The sequence below is a fragment of the Cyprinodon tularosa genome, unplaced genomic scaffold (assembly GCF_016077235.1).
Source record: "Cyprinodon tularosa strain WSP-4 unplaced genomic scaffold, ASM1607723v1 ctg286, whole genome shotgun sequence".
NCBI lineage: Eukaryota > Metazoa > Chordata > Actinopteri > Cyprinodontiformes > Cyprinodontidae > Cyprinodon > Cyprinodon tularosa.
The window spans coordinates 1,304,765-1,331,547 of NW_024038992.1; the positions used below are offsets into that span (position 1 = coordinate 1,304,765).

Genomic DNA, 26,783 nt, shown 5'->3' on the forward strand with positions numbered 1-26,783 from the left:
TATTTCACTCTTTGTCTGCAAAGCACCGTGAACTGAAGTAATGTCAAGAAGATGGACAGAGGACAATGCATGGTTTACACTTGGGGTAGCAAAGTTAATCATGTTAACTGGTCACAATGCAACACAGCATGTGCCACTGGGAGCATGTCATACAATAGTTTACACCATGGATCAGTTATTGAGAAACCTATTTAATATGAGATTTAAATAACAAGTGCTTATCAAAAATAATACCAAGATATTTTTAACTTTTTATTAGAGGCCAATTTAGTGCCAGATAACATTTATTTCCTTATCAGCTTGTTTTTCCAATGACTCTGGTCCAGATAATGAACTCTGTCTGGTCTGAATGCATACAAAGAAGATTTAAAATAATCCAGGGTTTTATATCAATAAATGCCTTTGGTATTTGTAATTTATTCGTTTCCTGAGGTTTTATAGACATGCAGTATAGCTGAGTAACATCAGTATAAAAGTAGAAATGAATCCCATGCTATGTGATCATTCCACCAGCAGAAAAACTGGCTCTTGCAGCACTTCCTATCATGTACATAAACCAACAGAAATCTGTGAGATAAATGCGATTTAAACCAGCCTAGTGCAGTTCCCTTAATTCATGCAAAAATGTCCAAGCCTTTGTAAAAAAAGTACTGTGATAAACTTTATCAAAGGCTGCACAGCTTTAAAAGGACAATAAGGAAACAAGTATATTATCCGAGGCCATGAGAACATCGTTAGTGACTTCCAGCAGTGCTGTTTCAGTGCTATAATGAGCTCTAAAACCTGACTAGGACTCTTTAAAAAGATCACTATGGTGTAACTGGTCACACACAAGAATTTTGGATACCAAAAAGAAGATTAGATTAAGATCTATAAATGATCATGTCATTAAAATCAAGAAGTTTCTTGAGTAAAGGTTAAATTACAGCTACCTTAACAGGTTGTGATACATATCCCAGTATTTGTAATAGATTTATTATATCTAAAATTGAGGTGAAAATCATAAGGAATGCTTACTACTTAAATAACCTGAAGATTTTCATAACTCAGAAGGCTCTAGATCAAAACGGTCCCAACAGCTCAGGTTCAATAGTTGCCTCCATTGCTGCCTCACTTTCTAAGGAATAAATGAATATATTGAAACGGTGCCAATGATCTTATTTTGTATAGAATCAATCTTGAAAAATATCTAATTAAGTCATTAATGCTGAAAAACAGAGCTGCAGCTTTGTGTGAGTTTGGCAGCTTTATTGTGAGACGCTGTAATCTTTGCAAATCAGACCAGGTTTTTTCAAAGAAGTTCAACAATCAACAACAAAGCCCACATTTTTCAGAACATGTAGCTAAGGCTGTCATCCTTGGTCAGATTAGAACGCTGGCCAGAGAAAATTACAGATTTGTACATTGTTCCAAATGATTGGAATAACATCTTCCAATCAATTCCATGGCCACGGTTGTGTATAATCAAGCACCTATGCATGCAGAATGTTTTTACAATCATTTGTGAGAGAATGAGGCGCTCCCACAAGCTCAGTGAATTCTGGTGTGGAACCTAGAAGAGATGAAGCTGTTCTAGCTGCAAAGGATGGAACAATGTCATATTGAACCCCAATGCATTAGGAATGGGATGGCACTTAAGCTCATATGTGACTTAAGTCAGATGAGTGAATACTTTTGGCAATAGTATGTACTATGATTTGTAAAATTCTTTTTTCATGCTCCCCACTGATTTACACTAACATATAACACACCATGTGTTATACTAACATATATATATGATAATGCTGATTAAGATTCTCAGTCATCCAGGTCATAGTCATTCCGTAAAAGTTCAAAAAATATCCACTGGACTTGGTTTCCAAGATTTGAAGACGTTTCGCCACCTCTCCAGGAAGCTTTTGCAATTGAGAAAGCTTCCTGGAGAGGTGGCGAAATGTCTTCAAATCTTGGAAACCAAGTCCAGTGGATATTTTTTGAACTTTTACGGAATATATGTTAATGCTTTATTATGAGCCACAGCCAAATATGTTAATGCCGGTGTGATCATCATGATCACACCTGATATAACTCTTGCAGTAAAAAAATAAATAAATAAATAAAGTCTTGGAGACAAAAACTTAATAATTACTTAATTAGTATTTTCAAAATCTTCAAAGAACATGGTGTCAATCAATGCTGTCACATTTTCAAATACCTACAACTATCACATGCCATATTAACATATGCCATACTATATCACTCACAAATTTGGTTATACTATAATTGTGTCATGTTAAACCACTGTATGTCATACTGTGCTTTTATCGCAGTACATTGGTTATACTAAAACTGCCCACACTACTGGTTATTATTTTATATCCAACTGTCAGACTTTAACATTTGTCCTACTGTCAGATAGTGTATTGGACCAAAAGTTGGAGACCTTTTAAATCTGGTTGTACTACATTGTTTAATAGTATACTATACTTAGTATACTATTTAGTATACTGGTCCTAATATACTACTTTATATTTAATAGTAGATGTAATATTGAAGATATCATCATAGCATATAAACAATGCTGTCCCAATGTATGTCATACTATGCTTCCACTGTGAACTCGCTCATACTACACTGATATATATATATATTTTTTTACATTTTTCACTGTCATTAATATAACACACTGCACTGTCATTGTAAAAAAATTACTATACTATATTCGGCTTTACATTTATGTTTGTCACACTCGTAATCGTCTTCTTCCAATTTATCCTGGAGGTTTGTGACGCTACAATAATCTATACTTGTACTACTACCATACATATGAAAATAGTTTCATAGGCCATATAAAACTACTGCTATTGTAAAAAAGGCTTTATTCAAATGTTCATACATTGAAAAAAAAAATGTCAAACTATACTATTTTTTTCAATACAACAGGTCATACTGTATTACTTTTCCAAACATATTTTATATGATACTGTCATAGTAACATAATTAGCCATACCATATTTTGCATACTTTAGCACATCATACTAACATCACACTGTATAAGGTGTCTTAACTTTTATGCTAAAACATTTCATAATGTTTGCCAAATATTCTACTTGAGTCTTAAACATCATTTTGTTCTACCTGGTACAATGAAAATTAATCTTTTAATGTTATATTACATAGTCAGATATATTGTACACTACTATCATGCCACCCTTAAACCATTTCTTAATAATTAGATATTAAATGTCACACTATGCTATAGAGCTGTACTTAAACGTACCATATTTAAATATACCGTAATTGAAATAATTTATAACATTTATTGTAGAAATGATTAAAATATAGGTATCAATACTAAAAATATCATACTGTGAGATGAATTCGAGATAAAAATTCCTGTTTCATATTAATATTAATGTTTCACACCCAAATACTTCAACCATTTTACCATCCAGTTTATCACATTGATGTTTAAATAAGTGGATATTATGAACACAATGAAAAATAAAAGGTAAAACAAAAGAAAGAAATATCACAACTTGTCTTTTAAAAAGTCAGAATAACGATAGAGGTACCGCAAACACTATGGCTATTATTAATTCATTTCAAAATTTCACAAGTTTTTACTCGATCTTCCAGTCGGGTACGTGTTTTGTATTGGTTCTGATTGTAATGCTCTGCTACAATCACCAAAGCTACAAGTCTGTCACAACTGTCCCATCTTGCACTGCAGGGTGTCCTTCAAAACTGACTGCATTAGAAATTCACATCTTAAGTGTCAGATATAAAGTTCATTATTTACATTCAACATAGTTGAGTTTTTAAATATGCTTTTCTTCTGTGCATTGCTGCTCTTCACACAGCATAGTCCAGAAACTTTAGAGAACTGTCAGAATCCTTGGATGAGTTGATGCCTAAAGGCAGTTTACTGAAAACTAATCATTTGTTGTGAAACGTATTCCAGATCTGCTTCATTCCTTCAGGTATGGTGGTATCTGTCAGAGGGTGGAGGTGTTTTCCTTTGTCTCCGTGGATGATTGTCACCTTCCTTTTCTTATCTGTGACTGCAAGAAAAAAACAAAGGCAGCAGAAGCTGATTTGAGAATTCTGGGCTTAAAAAAAACAGTCATGGTTTGAAGCGTTCAGCTGGTTTTTTCACATTTCCTTTTGTTTTTGTAAAACAGCAAAGAAAAGACTTAGCAAGTGAGGAAATCTTATTTCAGTAATGAGGAAGTGGGTTTATGTTACATAAGCATTTAGTTTTAAGACCCAAATGCAATGTTGTAATGGTCAACTTTCCCTCCTCTGCTTAATCTTGGTCTTTTCCTTCATCTCTTTAAAAACTATGAAAAACCTATTGATTGGTAAATATCTAACCCTTCTATGGGGTACATGAGAGATTTATAAATCATAAGGAGTTCACATTTTATTTCCCTTCTTTTTCAATAGGTGGTAATCTTTTCAATTCAATTCAATTCAGTTTATTTATATAGCGCCAAATTCACAACACAGTTTTATTTTATTTGTTTTACAGCAACCAGTAGCTATTTTTTTCTGTGGTTTTCAATTGTACAGCAGATTAAATCTGCAATGTGAATCAGTCTTATGAAACTAACCAGTTTCCACTGAAGAATCTTAATCCATTCGTCCGCCTCAACTCCAGATTTTGCACAGAGGTAGAAGGTTCGCTCAGGAAACACCAGACTGGGGAACATAGAAACATCCAATGTTACTTAAAAAGGACTCAGCTTTAAGAAACAGTTGTGTTCAATTTTTGCTGCAACATAAAAATAACACATTTAAGAATTAACAGAATTAGAAACCTGCAGTTTGTTTCTATCTGAAGTATTTAGTCCATTTATAAGTTCTGCCTTCTTTTTCATGCCTCTATCTAATTATTGCTTTAGGTTCTGTATGTATCCTCTCCTCTTCCTCGCTCAATTGTCAGCTTATCTTCTATCCTATTAACTTCCTCTTTTTGTTTTGGCTTTTTGTTGTCGATCTTATTTTCAAGTCAAACTTTTCCCCTTTAATTTGATGCTGCTTTCATGCGGTCTAGTAAAGATTATATTTTCAACTTGTAAAGTGAAAATTACCAGCGGATTGTGTTCAAGTGCTTTTGTTGTGGTAGAAAAGAGAAACCTGTTGGATCCAAAAATTATCCTGACCTGCTGCTTGGGCAAGATAGACTTCCTAATTCATCTGCTACAGGAAGAAGATGCATCAAATGCATTGACTGACTGCGAGCGTCTGATAAAATCAAACAATAATGGTCATTTCAAAAATGATGCAAGTTTGCATTATACAGAATCGTTTCTCTGCTCTCTGCCATGTTGAAAGGTCGTCTCGGCAACTCAGGTAATTTTCTCAGCTTTCCAGGGGAAATTACGCCATGAGTGGGTATTCATATGCAATTTTCATATCATTGTGGTTATCTAAAGGTTTTTAGGGGTTTAAGTGGGAGTAAGGTAAGAGATGAGATCTGAGGACAGGAAACCAGGACAAACACATGGCAGGGAGGAGAGTTGAAAGAAGAAAGCATTTTTTTTTTTTTTTTTTACGATTAAACAAACAAACGATAAAGGTGACAAAGTAAAAGCTGATGGCTAACAGTTCTATCTTTTGTAGACTGAAAAAAAAAATCTGAGTTTGTTTTTTAAAGGCTTCCAGTTTACCCCCCCCTAAAAAAAAATATCTTGCATCATGTCTTGTTAATTGATTCTACAGAGGCATGAGAGTGGCTCTGCAGAAAAACTCTTAAAAGAATTAGGTCACTTCTCTGGATAATCTGTTTGACTCACTTAATATACAAGTGAACAAATAGAAGTAAAATCTATTCAGGAATGAAGAACTTTGCAACAGATTCCTACCAACTTTGAAAGTCACCTACCAGAAGCAGTTGACCCTGTCCTGAGAATAGTCGAACTGGACTGCAGTACAGGATCTTAAATCCAACGTTCGAATAGGCTCCTCACACTGCAACAAGGAAATAAGTAACTGATTACATATTAACAGGAATACATTAACCAATAGATTGCACATATTGTTTTATCAAAGTTATTTCGCCCAATTTTCAAGATACTCACCATTTTATCTTTAAAGTACTTAAGTTCATATCTGTGGAGAGTGAACCACCTTTGTTTCCAGCTCTACAAAAAAACATAATATTCTATTAAGCACAATGTTAGTTGGTTATTGCAGATTTCCTGACAACTGCTGAATAATCCAACGTGTAGTACGTGGAGATGAGACCAAAGTTCTTACCCTCACAAATGCTCCTTGTTTCACGAGATAGCCCTCCTTAGTGCCCAGCTGTAATGATATACTGCATCAGTTGAAAGGCAACAAATAAAACACAACAGAAGTGATGGAAATATAACAAAAAAATTACTAATCAGGATAGGAATGAATTCTGATGGGTGCAATTTGTCAACTTTGCTGTAGAGTACAATTATTGTTTATCCTGATAGAAAGACATACATAGGATGGTCACATTCATCACCCCTTTTCTATAAAAATAAATTTTACGTTAATCATCCTTTCCATGTTTCCTGACCTTTTAGTTGCCATCATGGAAAACACCAAGGGCCGGATTTATCAAGATCCAATTTTGTGTGCAGTAATTTGCGCTCGCAAACTGGAATTTTGCGCGAGGGGCTGAACCATGGTTTGCGGGTGATTTAACAAGAGTGATTGCGTAACTGGTGGCAGGTGCAAAACTGTTGGAGACGCCCTATTTAAATTATGGTTTTGCGCGTTTTTTATATTTATTTATATATATATATATATATATATATATATATATATATATATATATATATAAATAAAACACTTTGGCAACCTTTATTCCCTAAGGTGGTATGTGGCTGAATATGTGTGCTGCGCGTACGCATACGCATTTGGCACATTGCTCCACAGGCGCAGGGGGAGAACCCCGACCCTGTCGGACAGCACTTCTGAAAAAACGAGATTGGGAGATCCCAGCTCTCACTGCAACCGTACGCTGGAATGACCCAGATGCAAAAAAGTGCAATGTTGCAAGGAGTTTTGTGATATCTGGTATTGCGTGGGTCCTCCTTGTGGCTGGCTCCAAATCCATTCGGAGTTCCCCCAACAGCTCCAAAATGGCAATGCTGGATAAACGATATGTTTTGATGATCGTTTCCTCGTTCATTGCAAAAATATTCACATGGAGTGAAAAAATGCGTTCTCTGCCTCTCCTTGCTTCATTTCGATGTCTCCTTCTTGCGACAATAACCGCTGCCTGTGTGCGCGCAATTACGCATACAGACCATTTGCACCTTCTTTTGAAACGTGTTAAATATAGAGTCAGATACCGTTAGCAAAATTGCTTTCAGGTTTAATAAATCCCTTTGCGAGTGCTAAATTAATATATTTACATGTTCTCCCCCCACAAGACGCACTTTTGCGTGTAAACGCCCCATATTGCATATTCATTGCAGAAAAAGTACTAAATGGTTAAGAGGCGCTATTTAGCACGTTTTAAAGACCAAATCCTTTTAGCACGCTGTTGATAGATCAGTTTGTACATTTTTTAGCGTGCTCAGTGAAATAGCTCACGTTTTTATACACGCAAACCTTTGATAGATCCGGCCCTTAGTCCAGCTCTTTATCCAAACGGCTCTTAGACAGAGAACAGCTACTGTGAGTTATTGTTTAGAGACGGTTCTAACTGTGTCAGTCTCACCCCTTGTGCCCCCCCTCCATCATTCTTATGTTTGTTTTATTCACTCATTTCAATCAGGCTGAGCTGTGGATTATTGCTCATTTACTTTTATTTAATCTCTGTTATTATAGAATGATGGACTCACATTTGACTCTAGTCACCTATAATATAAAGAGGAGTTAAGAGTCAATACAATGTCTCTAAGCTCCCCTAGATGTAGCTGGCTGTGAAACAAGCCCAAAGCATCAGCCTTCCACCACTGTGCTTTATAACTGTGAGGTTTTTGATAGGCTCTGTTTGTTTTTCATGAAGTTTGACTGAAAATATAACAATGAAACAGACGATTCATTGCAGAATGAAGATCCACTTCAAACTGTAATTTCCTTTGTTGAGTAGGATATATTTTTTAACCATTTTGGTAGTGTTGATAAATGTAGATAAAAACCAAAACAAAAGATCAATAAAAAATGTTCTTTTCAACAGAAATGTTAAACTTCCAAATAATAGGTTCATTTCTATGCACTATGGTCATTGAAGCAGCTTGGTTAATCTTGGCTGTGGGGGCAGGTCAGAGGTCTTTTTGAAAAAAATGGAACCAGCATCTCAACAAACATTGGTAGAACTAAGTATAAAGTGTTTTACATAGAATTCCCCTAACTTTATTTGAATATGCTTAAAAACAGTCATCCAGGAACAACCAGCTTCTTTAGCAATGACCTTTATTGGCCAACCATTCTTGCTGATGGTAGTAATAAAAGTTTTCTGGATATCTGTCGAGTCAGCAGTATTTCCTGTAATTACATAGCCTATCAATCCAGACTGAAAGACTGTTTAGAGGCTCCCTTTCTTTACAGACAGTTTTGCCCAGTGCTTAGGTTAAAAACAGACAAACATCTCAGAAAATCTTAATGCTATTTAATCAAATTTCATATTGTTATTGTTTGTTTTTAAATATCTGACATCGTGCTCTTCCTCTCCAGAAGTGCTTTTGTTTAATTTAAAGTGTCAATCCCAACCTCATTAATGTAAACTGTATATTTGCCTCTCTGTGTATAGCACTCTATCCTATAATTAAACTCAATTTTCTTGTCAAGTGAAGCGTTTTCTGACTCTTATTCTAGTAAAAATAATTGGGATATGACACCATGGGTTTCCATTTACGTTTCTATTATGTTTTAAATTGCTGAGTCACTACACTTTGGGTTTTGATTGTCTGTAGGACTTATTTATCATAACTTCAACAAATAAATAACTGACATATTTTACCCTCAACCTTTAGTTTCTGCACCAATTTTATTATTCTTTGTAACCTAAAATGTTTCCAAATAGCCAGAATTAAATTTTCTGTAAACAAAAAAAGAAAACATATCCTGCTTTCAAGCAGCAGACATTCAGTTTTTTTAGCCGAATGTGTATGTGGTGTTGAACACTTTATTTTAAAAGCATGATTTTCGAAACCTTGCTGTACCTTGATGCAGGTAAACAGCCAGTGTCCATATAAATATTTTTTCTAAAACAAAAGACATGTTGTATTTATTCCTTCCAGGAGATTTGCTTGGCCTTAAAGCTTAGTATCTCAGGAGGGAAGCATGGATCGTAACAAACCGGCCTGAAATCAACTTCTCCATCTTTCCACATGGGCTGTATGAGGAACATGCAAACATAGAAGTTCCGCTGAACAGAATGTCCTCATAAACACACCTGCTTTTTCAAATCCTCCATGTGAAAGGTTTGATGTATTAGTATGAGGAAGGTTATTGTAAATTCAACAAAAGTAAATGACTAGATTTACTAATCATACGGTTCTACAGTACATGAAATTAACTACAATAGTCTTCCTGAAACTTACTGGTTTCTTAAACCAAACAAGGCGCAAATAAGTTAAAAACAAAAGCACTTGTCATACCGATGGAGCTGTGGGCACCAGATCATCTTTGGTCCGACCCGTCTGTATGGCGGTGTGAACTCGCACTGATTCATAGATGGACGGTTCCTCTACACGCCATGGATATGGACTCTTCAGCACCATGAGGGTCCCTGGTTCAAGAAAGAAGGCAGGTTACGCTTCCAACGCCTATTTATTGTTTAGATGATAACTTAAAATTGTTATCACGACTCGAAATTTATCAAGATAATCGATACGGTAAATGTGCACCCCTAGTTTTGAGATACTCCCAGAGGACCAACAGATAAATGTACACTACATCCAAATAAAGGAAGGGACTAGGGCTGAAACAATTAATCAGATTACTCGCAAATAATCAATTATTGAAATAAACATAGACTAATTTAGTAATCATATAATCGTTATGGAGTATAGAGACATGCCTTTAGATGACAGAGCTACCGACTTAGAGCTGTAATTACACAGAAATTGTAATATATATATCTCTATCTAGCTATCTATCTATCTATCTATCTATCTATCTCTATATATCTATATATCTATATCTATATATCTATATATATATATATATGTTTTTAACTTATATAGATATATATATATATATTTTGGATTTAAGATAAATAAAAAAAAATGTAATCTATATCTATCTCTATCTCTATCTCTATATATAGATATAGATATAGATATATATATATATATAGGATTTAAGATAAATAAAAAAAAATGTCTGTCAATATGCTCCATCCAGTACTACTTAAGTGGAAATGGCCTATTCCATCCCAAGCCTTGACTATGATCATATGAATAAGCAGCTAAAATTTAGTTGTGATTTTCCAAGACAAATCCAAGGGAGGAAGTACTGAACTGTCCCCAATGGATGGATGCATAGATGGATAACTAATTGTGTTAGATTACTGATCAACAAAAATGGTATTTCACAGTAAAATAATCCAGAATGAGAGTCACATAGGATTAAATTCCTCCAGTAACAGCAGAACCCTGGGCAGGACTGCTAAGAAACCAGAAGTGAAGTGTGTTTCACAAACTGTGGCAGTGTCCGAACGTCCACCATAACCCCTAGATCCCTCAATCAATATATAAAGCAGGGACTATATATGGAACTCGGTTAACTGATCGTTCGGATATATGATCACTACTTTTTGCTCCCCGTTGGCCACGTAACTCTTGCTGCACATTCGCCATCTTTGTTATTGTTAATCGCCACTGTCAGGTAGCAACAGTGGGCCGCTGCGAAAGCAAATCCCATAATGCTTTGCAAGGACAGCTCTCTGCGCAAAGTATGCTGGGATATATCTAGTTTTCAAGGTGAATTGTGACACTGATTTAAAATGGCATAGCCACTGTTAGGGTCAAAGGGGTGCTGGTGTCTATCTCCGGCAGTCTATGGGCAAGAGGTGGGGTCCGCCCTGTACAGGTCACCAGGCCATCGCAGGTCAACACAGAGACAAACAGGACAAACAAGCATTCATGCACACACTCAGATCTAAGGAGAATTTAAAGAAGCCAATTAACCTAACAGTCATATTTTTGGACTGTGAGAGGAAGCCAGCGTACTCGGAGAGAACCCACGAATGCACAGGGAGAACATGCAAACTACATGCAGCCAGGATTCAAACCCGGAACCTTCTTGCTGCAAGGCATCAGTGCTACCCACTGCTCAACTGTGCAGCCCTATAGACTATACAATCCATTAAAGATCAAATGGAAAATTTGAAGATGGAAACATTATGTTCAACTACAAACGCTATAAAAATGTCTGTGGATGAAGGTACGTTCAAGCAAACAAAAAACTACAAAAGTAAGTGTGAATATATTTTTGTGTTATCTTATTTTTTTTTTTATCTCTTTTTATTGTCTGCTGAAGAAATATAATTACATCTTTAAAAAAAATTATAAAATTCCTTAAAGGCATAAAATTGTCAGTTCTTTTGAACCCTTAAAGTCTGGAAATAGAAGCAGTTTAATTCATTAGCCTGTCTGTGAAAATCCAGGTGTTCATACTGTACCTGCATCACTTCCCAGGAGAGGCTGGTTGGCGAAGTGTCTGAGGAAGTCATGAAGGTTCGGGAACTCGTTAAACCCAAAACGGTAGACATTATCTCTGCGTGTCACATGGAAATGCTTCACTGAGTCCTTTGCTCTGTGTTGCACAGAATGAGAAGAAACAAACTTTTGATATAACATTATTACAATGACCAGCTATATAAGCATTATATTCAACTCAAAAAAGAATGAAGCTGATATATATAACAATTACAATTAGAATGTCTAGAAATTTAAGTGCAACCACTGACTTATGACTTGTGTCTTTTCAGTATAATAAAAAACAACATTAGAGCCACATACTTAATGGTTATGGCAAGACGGAATTCCAAAAAATAGGGTATAAAAATATTAACAGCAAAGCACTGAGCATTGATCCCTGAGGTACTCCACATGTGAAGGTAGCCCCCCCAAGTAGAAAAGTAATGCAGTTTTCACCTAACCCATTATTGAAAGACCAAACTGTATAAGGATTTTAAGATAATTTCATCTGACTGACCTTACGGAGAGGGCAAAGCAGCCAGGACCATTGTTACTGTTCCTAAGAAGGTAACTCCCATCCACCCCATTGGACATGAGGAGGGCCTCTGCTGCATGCCGGGACAGATCGTAGTGGTACCACCTGGGAAGAAAAAAAAAAAGATTAAAAGTTAAACAGATAAAGGAAATAAAGCACTTTTAATTAAAAGGCAAGTTTCGGGCAAGTAACATGGTTATATTGCCACCATGTAAGGCGTATTGACAAGTCAGTGTAAAATCCCCAAAATATAACTATAGTTGTGGAAAGTTAAGAAGCCAACATCTGCCCTAGAAACCCACCTACATGCAGTGTATTTAGATAAGATACAAAAACGAGAGAATAGTTTGCTGTTGCTGTGAGCAAACAGATCAAAATATGCAAAAAGTAGTAAGCACTTATCCGCACAATAATACATTTCTGTGACATTGCACTCAGGAAAAGCAGGCGTTCCAAGGTCATGGAAACAACTAAGGTCAAAAATGAAATAGCAATTGAAATATTTTTTGAAATAAGAAACCAAAAAGCAATTTTAGATTTTTGGCATAATTGTTCAGCCCTGCTTTGAAATTGAATGATTCCCTGAACGATAGAAAAAATATATATACATAGTAATACTTATGTTTATTTATTGAAAAAAAAAATGTAAAATTAACCCTTAAAAGCCTGATCCAAGAATAAAACAAAACAGAAAATTACTTTTTTTTGGTTTGAATTCCTTATTTGCCCTTTTAACAAAATATGTAAAAAGAAAAAACAGAAATACATTTTTGATATTAGTAATTTATTACTATGCGATAAGTCAAGAATATTTTTTGTGTAGTCTTCTACTGGCTGTTATCAGGCATATCTGATTGTGTACAATAGGATTTCCAGCAAAGTTTTTACCATTAAATTATGCAAAAGGTGTCAGATGCAAAACAACATAGAACAGATGTAATTTTCTATTATAAGACAACATACTTTTGGTTTTAAAGGCTTTTCACCTGTTTTAACAACTCCAAAAGTGGTTTTAGTACAATTTAAGGAAATCCTAAATTTTTATAATTCTTGCAAAATCTCACATCTGCCATTCCTCAGGGACCCATACATGGAAACCCATTTTTGTATTGTGCATCTCTTATTTTGGGGATTTACCCGTAGGAATTCTAATTCTATCTATGAACTAGTTCTGTTTTTAAGTTAAATAAATATATTGCCGAATCTAGTTCAAATAAAACTAGATTAACTCAATATAAAAAAAAAAAATCATTGATAGATTTAAGAGATATTTTATCCAAATACTACACCCTGTTCACCCATATAGGTTGAATTGTTTCAAGAATAGCAAAAAAGTTACGTTTTCTTTAATTTAGTATTTTTTTTTTACCTTCTTTAGACTAACATGGTTGATTTCATTTTATTGTCTTTAACCTTTCTGCATTTACTTTTTAGGTTTCATATCTATAGAAATTCAGTTAAGCTTAAAGAACAAACACTCTAACAGAAAGCTGGACAAAGTGAAAATACAGTCAACAGAGCAAAGATGTGAACAGGAAAGTTGGAAATAGTCAGTTAAAAATGTGCTGCAGATGTGAATGAAAAAATAAACAGTAAAAGGGGAAGTGAAAGTTCTCAATTTGCATTCAAGGTTGGGCAGAGATTAAAGTCTGGCTTTATAAAAATTATGATAAAAACACAAAAAAAAAAAAAAAACACAAATATTTAGTTTGACTCCAATTCATCAGCTTGTAATATCATTCATATAGTTTTATCTTAATTTTTTTTTCCAAGTTTGATATTTGTGTTGACTTTTGCATCTTCAATTATGATTTTTTTTGTACTATTTTGTACTTTTTACAGGACTTTTCCTGAATTAGTAGCTGAAATCTACCAACTTACTTCTAATGTCAAATTAATATCATTTTTCAATATTTTAATGTCTCTAATGGTTGACAAACCTGATAAATACAAGTCAGTTTTTGTGAGGCTGCACAAAAGCAGTCAGCCTTCCATCCATCTCTGCTGTATGAGGTCCACAATCTCTACTTTAATCATTATTTATATGAATCTTGATTTTAAGAATGACTTTTAGGACACAGTTGAAATCAGGTAGGGCTTTTCCAAGGCACATTCCAATTGGAAGAGATACACAAGAACTGCTCCTTATTGGACATATTATTATTGCCATGACCAGAGCCCTGGTTAAGCAAAACATGGACAGATACAGAGATGGATAATAAGTCTGAGTCAATCAACTACCGTCTACAATTAGTTTCTCAAAGGTGGGAATTCGACAGCTTTGCTCCAGTGCAGAAGTGCCACTAAATTACAAGAGAAGCAGATTTAAGAACTCCTTAGAATCACCCCAACAATTTCTAAATGAGCCATTAAAGTTCAACTGTGAAATATGTCAATCTTAAAATATTATAAAACTGCACTTAAGCAAAGATACTCTAAATAGAACCAACAAACAGAACTAAAAAAAGTATATTTATCCATCCACAGCTAATTTCTTTGATGGGTTCTGGATTTTCCTCTCTCTACAAAGTCAGTTGCTCATTTCGAACGTCCTATATCAAGCTTTTATAGGCAGACTGAGCATTTGACTAATCTGATAGAGGCAACCTCTCTGATTAAACCAGAGTCCACCACTCTAGAGGGAACGTCCCAGTACTCCACTTTGCATATAAAAAAGCCAATTCTCAGCTTCAACATAAAATAACCTAAGGTTTAAAGTGTAAAAGACCGCAAGATAATTTTCAGCTACTAAACTCAAAAAAAAAAAAAAAAAAAAAAAAAAAAAAAACCTTCTCAGGTCACCTTCCAATGTTTCTATTTCTATTTTTCCTTTTTTACTTTCGGAGAACACACCCGTTCAATGTGCAAAACTGTGTGCATTTGATAACAAATAATAAAACAACTCCTGAGTGACTGGTTTCTGCAGCAGACATTGAGCTACAATTGTATTTTTCCCCAAACCAGCCTAACCATCAGGCTGGGAGACTCTCACTGGCCTCCATGCTGAACTCACGAGCTGTCAAACGTGCAGGGACCGTCTGCGAATTGCAACACCACAGAAATATGAAAAGAAATATTCAATGGAATCACGAAGGAGAGGTTTGTTCTCATCTGAATTATGTTATGTGCTTTTTTTATGTGTTTAATGTGTGTTTGTGGTCTGACGTCTTTAATAATACAGTTTGTGGATTGGAAAATAATATTTTCAGTGCACATCAGCTTTATCATACTAACTCTTAGCCAGGCAAAATGTACCTTAAGTTATTTTTTTGGTGTTTTTAATTATTAAAATAAATAATAAATGGGCAACAACTACATGCTGAATAAGTATAAGAAAAAACAACGATTTTACAAAGGTGTGCTTTAGTGGCATCAAACTCATAAAACAGAGAAATCTGTTTTAAATCTCCAAATCTGATCCCTCATTGATGGTACAGGTGTTGTGAATTAAATGGTGCCTAAATTGAAAGAGCTCCTGTGTGTCGCTGAATGTGTGCATTGATGACTGAAAGACATCTTCTGCCTCCATTTATCTGTTTACTACAGTGTGTTGAATTCATGTTATTGTGGATTTAAAGACATTTCAATTAGTGGAAAAAATTGCATGGTGGAATATAAAAAAAAAAAAAAGTCTAATCAACCATAAAATTTCGGACCCCATGCAGCACCTCGGTGGACCCCCTAGGGGTCACGGACCCCCTGTTGAACACCTCTGCTGTTAAAAAAAAGAAGAAAGAATAATAAGAGTGTAATTTTTTCAAATTTATTTTTTAATATTAAAATCACCAAAATTTTAAGTTTTATATTCAATGTAAGTATGATGGCACTCTAACGTGCATTGTTTGTTAAAACATGTTAGATTGTAAGCAACGCTCTTTTAAATAATAAATCTTATAAAAAATGACGACCCTTTATTCAAAGCTATTTGATTTATAAAGCAAACTTATTTTTATTTGACGTTTTTTCTACTGTGGAAAAATAAACTACAAAATATTTGGCTATTTAAATGGGCTTTCGAATTCTTTTTATTTTTATTTTATTTTATTAATATTATTTTTTTTAGGTATTCTCCAACCAAAAAAAGAAAAAAAAGAAAAGAAAAGAAAAGTAGTATGAAGTAGGTGAGACCACATTGACATCAAATGATTTTCATACCAGCGCACCTGTGACACCATTATCATATTTCTGTGGTGGTTTCATTTGCAGGCGGTCGCTGCGCATCTAACAGCCAGCTCTGCATAGAGGACAATTTAAAAAGGAGTCTGTTCTTTAGAGTTCATGTTCCGCTGATGAGTTATTGGTCCAGAAAAGCCGAATCTGTGAATATCCGCCTAACTTTACTGGAGGACTAAATTAAAGACAATTCTCATGACCTCTGAGCAAGTGTCCCTGTTCCTGTAGCCGCCCGCTGTTCCTCTGGTAAAAAAAGATGGAAAAACTCACCCCAAAGTCTCCAACTCGTCGCTCAGGTCATCGTTGGAAGCGTCGCTGTAGAAACTCATTTTTGCGTCCGCCGCTTCCTTCCTCAGCTCTGGGAACCTTTGAGCAAACAGCAGCTGCAGGGAACTGAAAGTCAGCCTGTCAGACCCGCCCAGGAGGAAACCAGCTCAGACAGCAGAACATTCACCTGAAACACACTCAATTCTTATCTGTTCAGCTCTACAAATAATTAACCCTGCAAACAGGTGGGCGGTAACTTAACCCCTGACTGGAAGTAATGCCTGACAGTTTGTTCAAGAAAACACACACCAGAGTTTAATCAATTAACTCCGCCCACTTAAAACCACTTACAGGACTAAGTGAAGAAACACACAAGGAATGGTTACAAAGACAGCTACACATGGGGCCTCACTGGGAAATGTATGTAAATCCCTTTATTGTCCCACAATCAGGGGCGGAGCTAGATGGGGGCCCAGGGGTGGCCATGGGGGCCAATTATTGGCCACCCCTACCATTTTTTACACTGCGCTTACACTGTGCGATTCTTTGCCCTGTTCAGGGCGATTTTCCAGTCGTGCAAGAATTTTTCGATCGGGCCGACTTTCAGCCTGATCGTGCGTCATGTAGTGTACGGGGGTATTGAGGGGCTATCAGCCTCTCACGATCACCTTCCGATCAGGAATTGTGAGGTCGGGAGAAAATCAAACATGTGCAAACAAGGATTCTCCTTCTTCCTCTCAGATGTAAACACAGCAGCATGGCGGCGGTGCGGGTGAAAGGGAGTTCTTTCTGTAAAGCTGACAGACCGTATTAGCCACGTTTACTCAGCCATGTCTTTGTCCAATTACACCGTCTCCTTTTCTTTTTAGGGCTTTCAGCACAAAATTGTACAAATTGCCAAGGCAGCGCGTTTCACGCTAGTGAGCCTCATATTCTTCTTCTACTCATTCTGCTACCAGATAAACGAGTCAGAGTAGCTCCATCGTCGTACAGTGTGAGCTGCAGCTGCGTGCAACAATTGAAAAAAATCGCACAGTGTACGCCCTGCTTAATACAGATGGTGGCAGCAGTAATACTCTCAAATGGAATATTCAAAACATTTTATTTTTTTGTGGTTAATTATACACATCAATATACGAACATCAAAGATGATAAATACAGAGTGTATGCTCTTTTCAGAACTAGATTTTGTGTTATATGGGGTAAAGAGAAAAATTTGTCTCTGGAAGTCATCTAGGAGTCTTAAGTGAAGTCAAAGATATATAAGAATTATAATAACTTTTCAAATAATCAATTTATGTAGATATTAGTGCTTTTAAATATCAGTTTTATGCAGAATGTTTACTGATACAAGTAGGTAAGTAATGATGATTGATTTACACCCCAGAACTCAAAACAGAGTTTTATCGAGTATACCTTTTATCCATGAAATACAGATGTTTCAATATATGCGTCTATTTGTTAGCAAAGGCTGGAGGAATGTATAGTTTGTCTTTATTTAGAAAATATGGATGTTTTGCTCGTTAATTTTCGCGTTGGAACAGTGTAGATTGACCGTGAGGTTTTCATGCCTATCCACTTTCGGCCACCCTTCAGTGTACATTAGGTATTGCCACCCTTATAAAAAATTCCTGGCTACGCCTCTGCCCACAATGGGGAAATTCACTCTCTGCATTTGACTCCCGTTGGGGAGCAGTGGGCTGCCTTTGTGTGGCGCCTTGGGAGCAGTTTGGAGTTAAGGGTCTTACTCAGGAACCCAGAGTGGAGGCAAGGAATACAAGGAATGCTTCTACAAAAAAATACTTTAAATAAATGCTCCAAGTCTTTTAAAAAAACTCATTTTGGAAGAGTTTAGAAGCACAAGTCTAAAGATGCCAGTGTTTCCTATATTTATAAAATGTATTCTCTGCTAAAGTCAATGAGATAAAACCAGGAACAAGTCTTTAGAGACAGCTTTTCAAAATATTCCTAAAGTATCACATATTATTCTGAAATAGCGATATATTTTCAGGGATAAGCCCAGAATATTGGATCATTTATATAATATAATATCTCATGTCTACAATTTAGGGCTGAATTCCTCTTTATCAGCCGAATTGAGCAGCTGTTTACAGCCGTTGCTGTATGGAAACTCTGCTCCAACAAGAAACACAGGTATGCATGGAAACAAGAACACAGTGCCCTCTACTACACCATGGTGTGTTGGGGGAGCAGCACATCCAAGGACACCTCCAGACTGGACAAACTGGTGAGGCGAGCGGGCTCTGTGATTGGCAAGAAGCTGGATTCACTGGGGATGGTAGCAGAGAAATGGACACTTAAACTGCTGGACATTATGGACAATGCCAGTCTCTGCACACTGTCTTCACCACTCAGAGGAGCCTGATCAGTAGGACCAACAGACTGCTTAACTCCTTTGTTTCTCAAGCTGTACAACTCCTGACTTGGGAGAAAGTGGAGGTAATAGGAAGAGGGACAAAGGTCAGCACCCCCCCATCCTTGGACAACTTGTGCAAAGATGGCCGCTCACACTGAGCCTTGTTCTGCTGGAGGTTTTAAAGGGAGTTTTTCCTCTCCATTGTCGTCCACAGTTTCCACTTAGTGTAAAGGATTGCATTCGAGTCAATGAGTCGATGCAATTAACTGGTTTTCCTTAGAAAACTTTGAATCAATTTGACTGGATGATCTGGTTAACTCTAAATTTCCTTGAGATGACATGTGTTGTGAATTGGTGCTACATAAATAAAATTAATTGAATCCTTCCTTCCAGAGATACATCATAATCCTTCGCTGCTCAAAATAAACCACCAGTTGTCTTGATCACCACATTACGTTTTTTTCCCCTTACTTTCCTTACTTTTTGCAGTCTGTTGACGTTTTTCATTAACGGATACAAATATTTGACATTTTCCAATCACACTTCCCACTTGCAAGTTTCTCTAATATGAATATGCAATTTTCAATAACTGTTTCATTGTTGTAAAGTTGACCTCACTGTTGCCTTTTTTTCAAACCTTTGTATCTGCATGCTTCAAATTGCGTTTTGCTGTTTTCATAGATGAATATCGCCCGGTGAGACTTTACTGTCTATTGCAAGTGAAGCAAATTAATGTGTGAATGATTTAACCCATCAATGAAACCTGGGAACCAAAGTCCATGAAGTTACATGATATAAAAAAAAAAAAAAGAAATCATTCAATCTTGTATAATAAGTGACAATGTGACAAGATCAGGTACCATTAAAATGAGACTCAATTGTATTCATTATTGCTTTATTGTTTTCTTGATAAAGAAGTGAAAAGGCACTTCAAAACACCAGAACAGGACCATCTCTGTCTTTGGGAATGTTGATCTTTACTCTCACTAGTCGACTGAATCAAAAAGACAAAAATAATTAGACTATCTTCATTAAACTGGATTCATGTCCATCCAGGTTAGCTTTAGCATCTGCTCTCATAGAAACCAAAGCCTGTACAGGAATAAATAAATGTGCCTCAAAGGAAAGTCATTCAGATGCTGAGGAATCCTTCCCGAGCTGAGCAGGTAAACAATGGTAACATTTTCATAGTGCATAGCTGCATGTACAGTACGTAAACACAATTCAAACAGCATCAAAGTTTTTGGGGTTGTGTTTTTTTCTCATGGCCCAAACCAGAGGCTGGTTTCAGCTGTTGGTTTTGGTCTTACAGCTGCTGTCATGCGTGGCAATATCAGTCTTCTCTGAGCTGAAGGAAGCTGCAGAGTTCTGTCAGATTAACACTTCATTGCACCGAATATCTCCTCTATCTCCTGTTGCCTGACATCAGTCGCTGATTTGAGTTTAACCTTCTGTGTCTCTGAGAAAAGGTCATGACATCACTTCCTCCTCACTGGGCACCAGCCCTGGATTATCTGCGCACACAGGGAGGCTGCTGGCTGCCGTGTGTTTCAGGTTCCAGCGATGCATCCTGCGGCGGTACTGCTCTACAGCTGCCTCATCTCTATGAGCGGTTTTCAGAGACGTAGGGAAGTGGAGGGAGTTGAACAGCGCCCGAAACAAAATCCTGCAGATAAGCGGGTAGAATAGAGAGGTTCAGCAAACAGCATCACTTTTTTCAACTTATTCCCAAATTCTACAGCTGCAGGTGTTTTAATCCTGGCTGCAGCTCATCAACAGATTCAGTTCTTTACATTTTCTTCTGAGGGTTAGTCCATACTTTAAAATGTCAAAATGTCTTCTCTTTTTTTCCAGATGCAACAGTCAACAGCTGTAATGACGAACTGGAAACTTAAGGGTAACACATTGAAACTGCTCATATAAAATTTGTATGTTCCATCAACCATGACCTAAAGTAATAGCCAAGCTTCATTCAGGCTGTTTTTTTTTTTTTGTTTTTTTTACAACCCAAGATGCTTAGATGCTGTAAAACAAGAATGATTCTTTAAAGTGTAGTTTCCTAAATTTAACATCTTTAGTCTGGTAAAAATAGCAAAATGAAAGAAAATAAAACATGTTGACTTGAGCACCCTTGTTTGTTTGTTTTAGCCACACGTTTGATTTCAATTCCCAAGTTAAAGAGGATTTCTTATGAAGTTGTGAAATCGCCCCTTTTCTGACTTTAAAAGATGTCTGCTGAGGTGTGGAATTTAAAATAGAAACTATGTGACTGATGGCTGAAAATGTTAAAGTTGTGTTACGATATGCAAAATAAAGGAGAAAGATTAATCTCATATCAAAGATTACAGAATAAAAAAGCAAATCTTTGCCTTTTTTCTATCCTTTTTACCTATTAAGGGAAAAAGGAAGAACTTAGATTGACTGCACAGCCATCTTAACACTTGATATATTGCTATTTATCTTACAAACATTTAAGATACTATAAAGGGACGTGGGATTATATAGAACATTACTTATGGAATCACTGCAGCTGAAAGGGTTAATAAATAAAGACCATGTCTTTATCAGAAAAATTATACTACATAGATATACTAGGCAACAAGCAAACATTTTTGTCCTTATAGTTGATTAATTAGAAAGAAGAAACCAGATCTAAAGCAACTGTAGCTCAAACATTAAAGTTAATTGCATGTGTGATTGATGGGAGGCAGACCTCCCACCTTAAAGCACTTCATATATGTTGGTCCCAGATACAAGGGCACATAGTCAGGAGGTAAAAGCAAATTCTCCACCAATCAAATTCATTTGTGAGCAAAAGGGAACAAACTAGAAAGGCGTTAAAAGTCATTTCTGATTAGCATGATTAAACTTCCCAAACCATGCTGACAATCTTTATCTAAACCCCTGTGCTGTCAGATTTAGGAAAATATAGATATCTATGGCTCGTACTAACTGACCTTTATTTGTTTTATACATTTTAGCCATTAAACACTTTTCCAAAAAGTATTTGCATCCAATAACAGATGACTGTCAATTATTCTAAAGTCTCATTTTGCATATACACTGGTGTTATTAATTCCAGGTGGCCCAGTTTGATCTGGTATTGTTCTTTTACCCATAAAATGAATGATGTGGCAAACCGTGCCCATAGCTGCAATCCTGCAGATCAACATTATGCAGCTCAGTAGCTCCTAAGCAGATGTTCAGAGTCAAATAGAACTCTGTGGGATTGTTTGCGATACCTTGGTAACAAAGCAGCGACTGTAGTGAGGATGCAGATGATGTAGTAGAGAGGCTGGGACATCTGCAGTTTTTCAACCCCAAACAGGTTGGTGGGGTGGCTGCAGACCACACAGAAGGCACTGTAGAGCTGTGCAAAGGCGAAATACAAAGCAGCACTGAGCACCAACACCAGCATATGAATCCATGTCTGAAAAGCACAAATAGGGCAGTTTGCATTAATAATCCTGCATAAACCTCCAAAGAGAGCAAAGAGGGGTTTATATCAGTGAGGCTCTGACCAGTGTGTTGCTCTCCACAACTTGATGTAGCAGGATGATGAGGAGAGCTGAGGTGTTGACAGGTGAGCCGAACGACAGCACTCCCACATCTGACCTGGACAACGCCTGTGAAAAACATTCAGAAAATATTAAGAGAGAGAACCTGACCTGGAGTCATAAAAGGTTTTACTAAAATAAACTTACGAAATAAGGCACGAAGAAACAAACAAGGCTTTGGTAAAAGGCATCCAGCATGGTGATCCAGAAAGTGGCTGGAACATAGACCTGCAGGAAAGTTTAGGTGTTATTCTGTTTGTGGCCAATGAAAAACAAACAATAGATACAGTTTGATTCAATAGAGGGAAACGGAAACGGGACAAGATGATGAATGAGAGCTAACCCTGTCAGGACCCAAACTGCAGTGTATATATATATATATATATATATATATATACATACGCTACCATTCAAAAGATTGGGGTCACATTGAAATTTCCTTATTTTTTAAGGAAAAGCACTGTACTTTTCAATGAAGATAACTTTAAATTAGTCTTAATTTTAAAGAAATACACTCTATACATTGCTAATGTGGTAAATAACTATTCTAGCTGCAAATGTCTGGTTTTTGGTGCAATATCTACATAGGTGTATAAAGGCCGATATTCAGCAACTATCACTCCAGTATTCTAATGGTAAAATGTGTTTGCTCATTGGCTCAGAAGGCTAATTGATGATTAGAAAACCCTTGCGCAATCATGTTCACACATCTGAAAACATTTTAGCTTGTTACAGAAGCTACAAAACTGACCTTCCTTTGAGCAGATTCAGTTTCTGGAGCATCACATTTGTGGAGTCAATTAAACGCTCAAAATGGCCAGAAAAAGATAACTTTCATCTGAAACTCGACAGTCTATTCTTGTTCTTAGAAATGAAGGCTATTCCATGCGAAAAATTGCTAAGAAATTGAAGATTTCCTACAACGGTGTGTACTACTCCCTTCAGAGGACAGCTAAAAACAGGCTCTAACCAGAGTAGAAAAAGAAGTGGGAGGCCGCGTTGCACAACTGAGCAAGAGGATAAGTACATTAGAGTCTCTAGTTTGAGAAACAGACGCCTCACAGGTCCCCAACTGGCATCTTCATTAAATAGTACCCGCAAAACACAAGTGTCAACATCTAGAGTGAAGAGGCAGCTGCAGGATTCTGGGCTTCAGGGCAGAGTAGCCAATAAAAGAAAAAGATTAAGATGGGCAAAAGAACACGGACAAGAAATTAGAGGTTCGAGTGATATTTATACCTACAGTAAAACATTTTTTATGAGAGTGTCAGTTTTTTTAATGGTTTGAAAAAACAAAATAAAATAAAATATGCTGTGACCACAGGTCTTAAAATGATAGATCCCCCTCCCAGACCTCAGGGGATTACCTTGGCGGTCTGTGCCGCTCCATAGAGCTCAGGAAGCTTCATCAGGGTGTCTGCTGGCATGTCTTGGTCGAGGACGCCGTAGATGATAGGAGGAACTGACGTGAAGACTAGATTAAAGAGGATTAGCACCCAGGAGTTGATCATGACGGCCCCAGAGAAGCCGCAGAAGAACTGATACCAGAACAGCAGATTCACATACATCTGCATGAAAAAAAAAGACAGAGTTTGGTCTCAAATCAACATCTCTTCCAGAGGATGATCTAGAGTTCACCAAGGCACCAACAGTTGAGTAGAAAGAGATCAAATGATGAATCATTTTAAAACCTAAAAGAGTAAGCCGAAGTGAAACAGTTCTTACCACGTTCTTGTAGATGAAGTAGAGGATCATGTTTGCAAGGCGGTTGTAGCACCAGTGGCCATGAACCAGCAGCAACTTTTTGAGGTGTTTGAATCTTGAGATGGCGAAGTCACTGGACATCACAGCCTGCAGAGAGAAGCAAAGTGACAGAAAACATTTCAATCCCCGGTTAAAATATCCGGCTGTGTTTCTGTTAAAGCTGCAGCAGCTGAGTTCTCTCACCTGCATCCCCTCCTGACCAGATATCCCGATTCCAACATCAGCTACCTGAATCATGCTCACGTCATTTGCTCCATCACCTTAAACATAAAAACGTCTTAAGATGCATTTTCCTCCTACTTGTCTGATAGTATCATTGCCCTGACTGCCTCCTTACCCACGGCCAGCGTCATGACACCAATCTTGTCCCGTATTAGCTGGACCACTTTGCTCTTCTGGAGTGGCGTGGATCGGCAGCAGATGACTGCTTTACATTTACAGCTCAGCTGCAAAAAGCTTTCCTTCAGTTCCTCCTGCAGGGCCCACTCCAGCGTCCGGCCATCAATCACCAGGATGAAGCTGCTGGTGCTGTCAAAAGAAGGCTCCTCTCCGTTCTCGCCATTCTGGACTTCAATTAAAAGCTCCTCAAGCAGAGCTGCTAATGCATCCTGAGGAGGAAAAAAAAGATCAGTTAATGAAATGTTGGGGCCTGAAATGAGAGCCCAAAGAAGTCCAGTAGCGCCTGACCTTGCTTCCACAATTGGCGGTCAACAGTCGATCGTTGGAGCGGAGCAGTCTGCAGGCGTTGGCTACGTTGACGGCCGTCTCCTGTTTGTCTCCGGTGAGAACCCACACCCTCACACCAGCCTCCTGCAGGGCTTCTATCGTCTCTGGGACATCCTCCTGTAGCCTGTCCACAATCCCTGTGCAGCCTGCACACAAACATATCAAGCGTTGCTGTTTGCAGCTTGGATGCAGAGGACGTCTGAATGTTATGTCTCCTACCCAGGAGAGTGAGGTCAGTCTCCAGCCTTTGAGCAGAGTCCAGCAGCAGCTCCTCTTGGTTCTCAATGCTGCTCTCTGCAAGCAGCTGCCTCTTAAGCCAAACTTCATACTCCTCTTCTTCTAGAACCTGTCCATGCAAATAAGAAGGAGAAGTTTAAGATAGGTCGATCCCAATATTACAAATATCCCAATATTCCAATTATTTGGAATAATGGAAGGAGAAATCCTTTTTTTTATATGAGGAAATGGCAGCATGATGGAGGGGTAAAAAGTTGCATCTAAACAACCAAAAACATAATAGTGGGTCAGTGGGTAACCTTTTTAGCAATGCAGAGCGTACGGAGGCCTTCTCTAGCGTACATATCCAGATGTTTTTGGGTTTTTTCCTTGATCTTGCAGTAAAACTCCTGAACCTGTTCTGAACCTGGAAACAAAAAGTGACAAAAAGATCAGATTTGTTTGCCGAAAGAAAAAAATAAATAATATTGAAATTCACCAATTAATGATTTTTGAAGGTTTTAATATTAGTATGAATATCATCATCATGGCTCACAGATGAAAAAAACAAAAACAAAATTGTTTTCTTATCAAAAAGAGGATAGCTATGTGGAAATCCTGGCCTTTTCAAAGACATTACTGTAGCATAACATAACAATATCATGGTCATAAGCATTTCTGTAGTAGAAAATAAAATCTAAGACAAAAAAACTTACATCAGAATGGAAAGTTTTACTTTTTGAAAATATATTTTTAAATAAATAATTTGAATAAATTAACTTATTTATATGTCTGTCCAGATCTTACAGTCGATCTAATAATCATTGGGTTCATATCAGAATTTCTCTTGAGTCTTTACCTCTCTGTGTTTCAGCCAGGTCCATGATGACGGAGTCTGCTCCCTTGGTGTACACCACTACCTGTCCCGTTAGAGGATGCCGGACCACCACAGACATCCTCTTCCTGTTGGAGTCAAAAGGCAGGATGTGAAGCAGCTGTACAGCCAGAGAGCCGATTCCTGGCAGGTCTACCAGCAGGCTCTCAGCCGAGCGGCCTTTTAGGGTGCAGTGATACGCCCGGGCAGCGTAGACCAGAGCCGCCTCGTCAGGACTCTCTGCCTCATACAGCAGCTCATCGTCACCGTTCTCTTCTGGTTCCATATCTCTGCACAGCTCTTCCACATTCCGTGCATCCCCGTCACCGCCTCCCTTTGCCTTACTGAAGTTCTCCAGATCCTCCTCACTCCCTGTGGCAGTAGAATCCCCTCGGTCAGTGGGGTTCTCCACACTCTTTAGTTTGCAGCTTTCCTGGCTGTTCTTAAGATCCTGGTCTGAGCTGTCTGCGCCGTTGCTGGGTGGGGTGTTGAAGGCAAAGGAGCCAGTTTTTCCACGAGTGAACAGCTTGCTTGTGAAACTGCGAGGACTTCCTTTGATTTGGGGAGGGGAGAATGAATAGAAGTTCAGGCGCTGGAACAACAGCTTAATCTCCTCCAGAGACCTCACAGGTGCTTGGGATTCAGTTACCTGCAGGGTAAACCAGAACATTTTAAG

At 37.4% G+C, this 26,783-nt stretch overlaps 2 protein-coding genes across 3 annotated transcripts in view; both read right to left on the reverse strand.

Moving 5' to 3' along the window:
• Positions 1-3,676: 3,676 nt before the first annotated feature.
• dapp1 (dual adaptor of phosphotyrosine and 3-phosphoinositides) lies at positions 3,677-16,851 on the reverse strand. The gene is made up of 9 exons (XM_038290656.1): positions 16,597-16,851; positions 12,136-12,258; positions 11,600-11,733; positions 9,573-9,703; positions 6,244-6,291; positions 6,066-6,128; positions 5,870-5,955; positions 4,596-4,683; positions 3,677-4,043 (listed from the first exon to the last, which is right to left on the reverse strand). Exons 1-9 carry the CDS (start codon positions 16,653-16,655, stop codon positions 4,020-4,022), a joined length of 756 nt encoding a protein of 251 aa, XP_038146584.1. The 5' UTR covers positions 16,656-16,851; the 3' UTR covers positions 3,677-4,019.
• A 2,997-nt stretch (positions 16,852-19,848) lies between these two features.
• atp10d (ATPase phospholipid transporting 10D) overlaps positions 19,849-26,783 on the reverse strand; it is a 42,813-nt gene continuing 35,878 nt past the window's right edge. For both annotated transcript variants that reach the window (XM_038290666.1, XM_038290667.1), the window contains 12 exons: positions 26,093-26,756; positions 25,554-25,660; positions 25,237-25,363; positions 24,979-25,163; positions 24,629-24,899; positions 24,475-24,551; positions 24,253-24,378; positions 23,895-24,095; positions 22,675-22,755; positions 22,492-22,596; positions 22,213-22,400; positions 19,849-20,636 (listed from right to left, as the gene is read on the reverse strand). In XM_038290666.1, coding sequence (XP_038146594.1) covers positions 20,441-20,636; positions 22,213-22,400; positions 22,492-22,596; positions 22,675-22,755; positions 23,895-24,095; positions 24,253-24,378; positions 24,475-24,551; positions 24,629-24,899; positions 24,979-25,163; positions 25,237-25,363; positions 25,554-25,660; positions 26,093-26,756 — 2,328 coding nt within the window. In that variant the 3' untranslated portion in view covers positions 19,849-20,440. The remainder of the gene's footprint in view (positions 20,637-22,212; positions 22,401-22,491; positions 22,597-22,674; positions 22,756-23,894; positions 24,096-24,252; positions 24,379-24,474; positions 24,552-24,628; positions 24,900-24,978; positions 25,164-25,236; positions 25,364-25,553; positions 25,661-26,092; positions 26,757-26,783) is intronic.

What these genes read in the sequence shown, in the direction of transcription:
- dapp1 (XM_038290656.1), bottom strand. Translation starts at nt 16,655, where the DNA reads ATGAGTTTCTACAGCGACGCTTCCAACGATGACCTGAGCGACGAGTTG. An exon ending in GACGAGTTGGAGACTTTGGG is followed by an intron (nt 12,259 to 16,596) that starts GTGAGTTTTTCC and finishes TTTTCTTCCCAG; the next exon opens with GTGGTACCACTACGATCTGT. An exon ending in TGGTGCCCACAGCTCCATCG is followed by an intron (nt 6,292 to 9,572) that starts GTATGACAAGTG and finishes ATATCATTACAG; the next exon opens with CTGGGCACTAAGGAGGGCTA.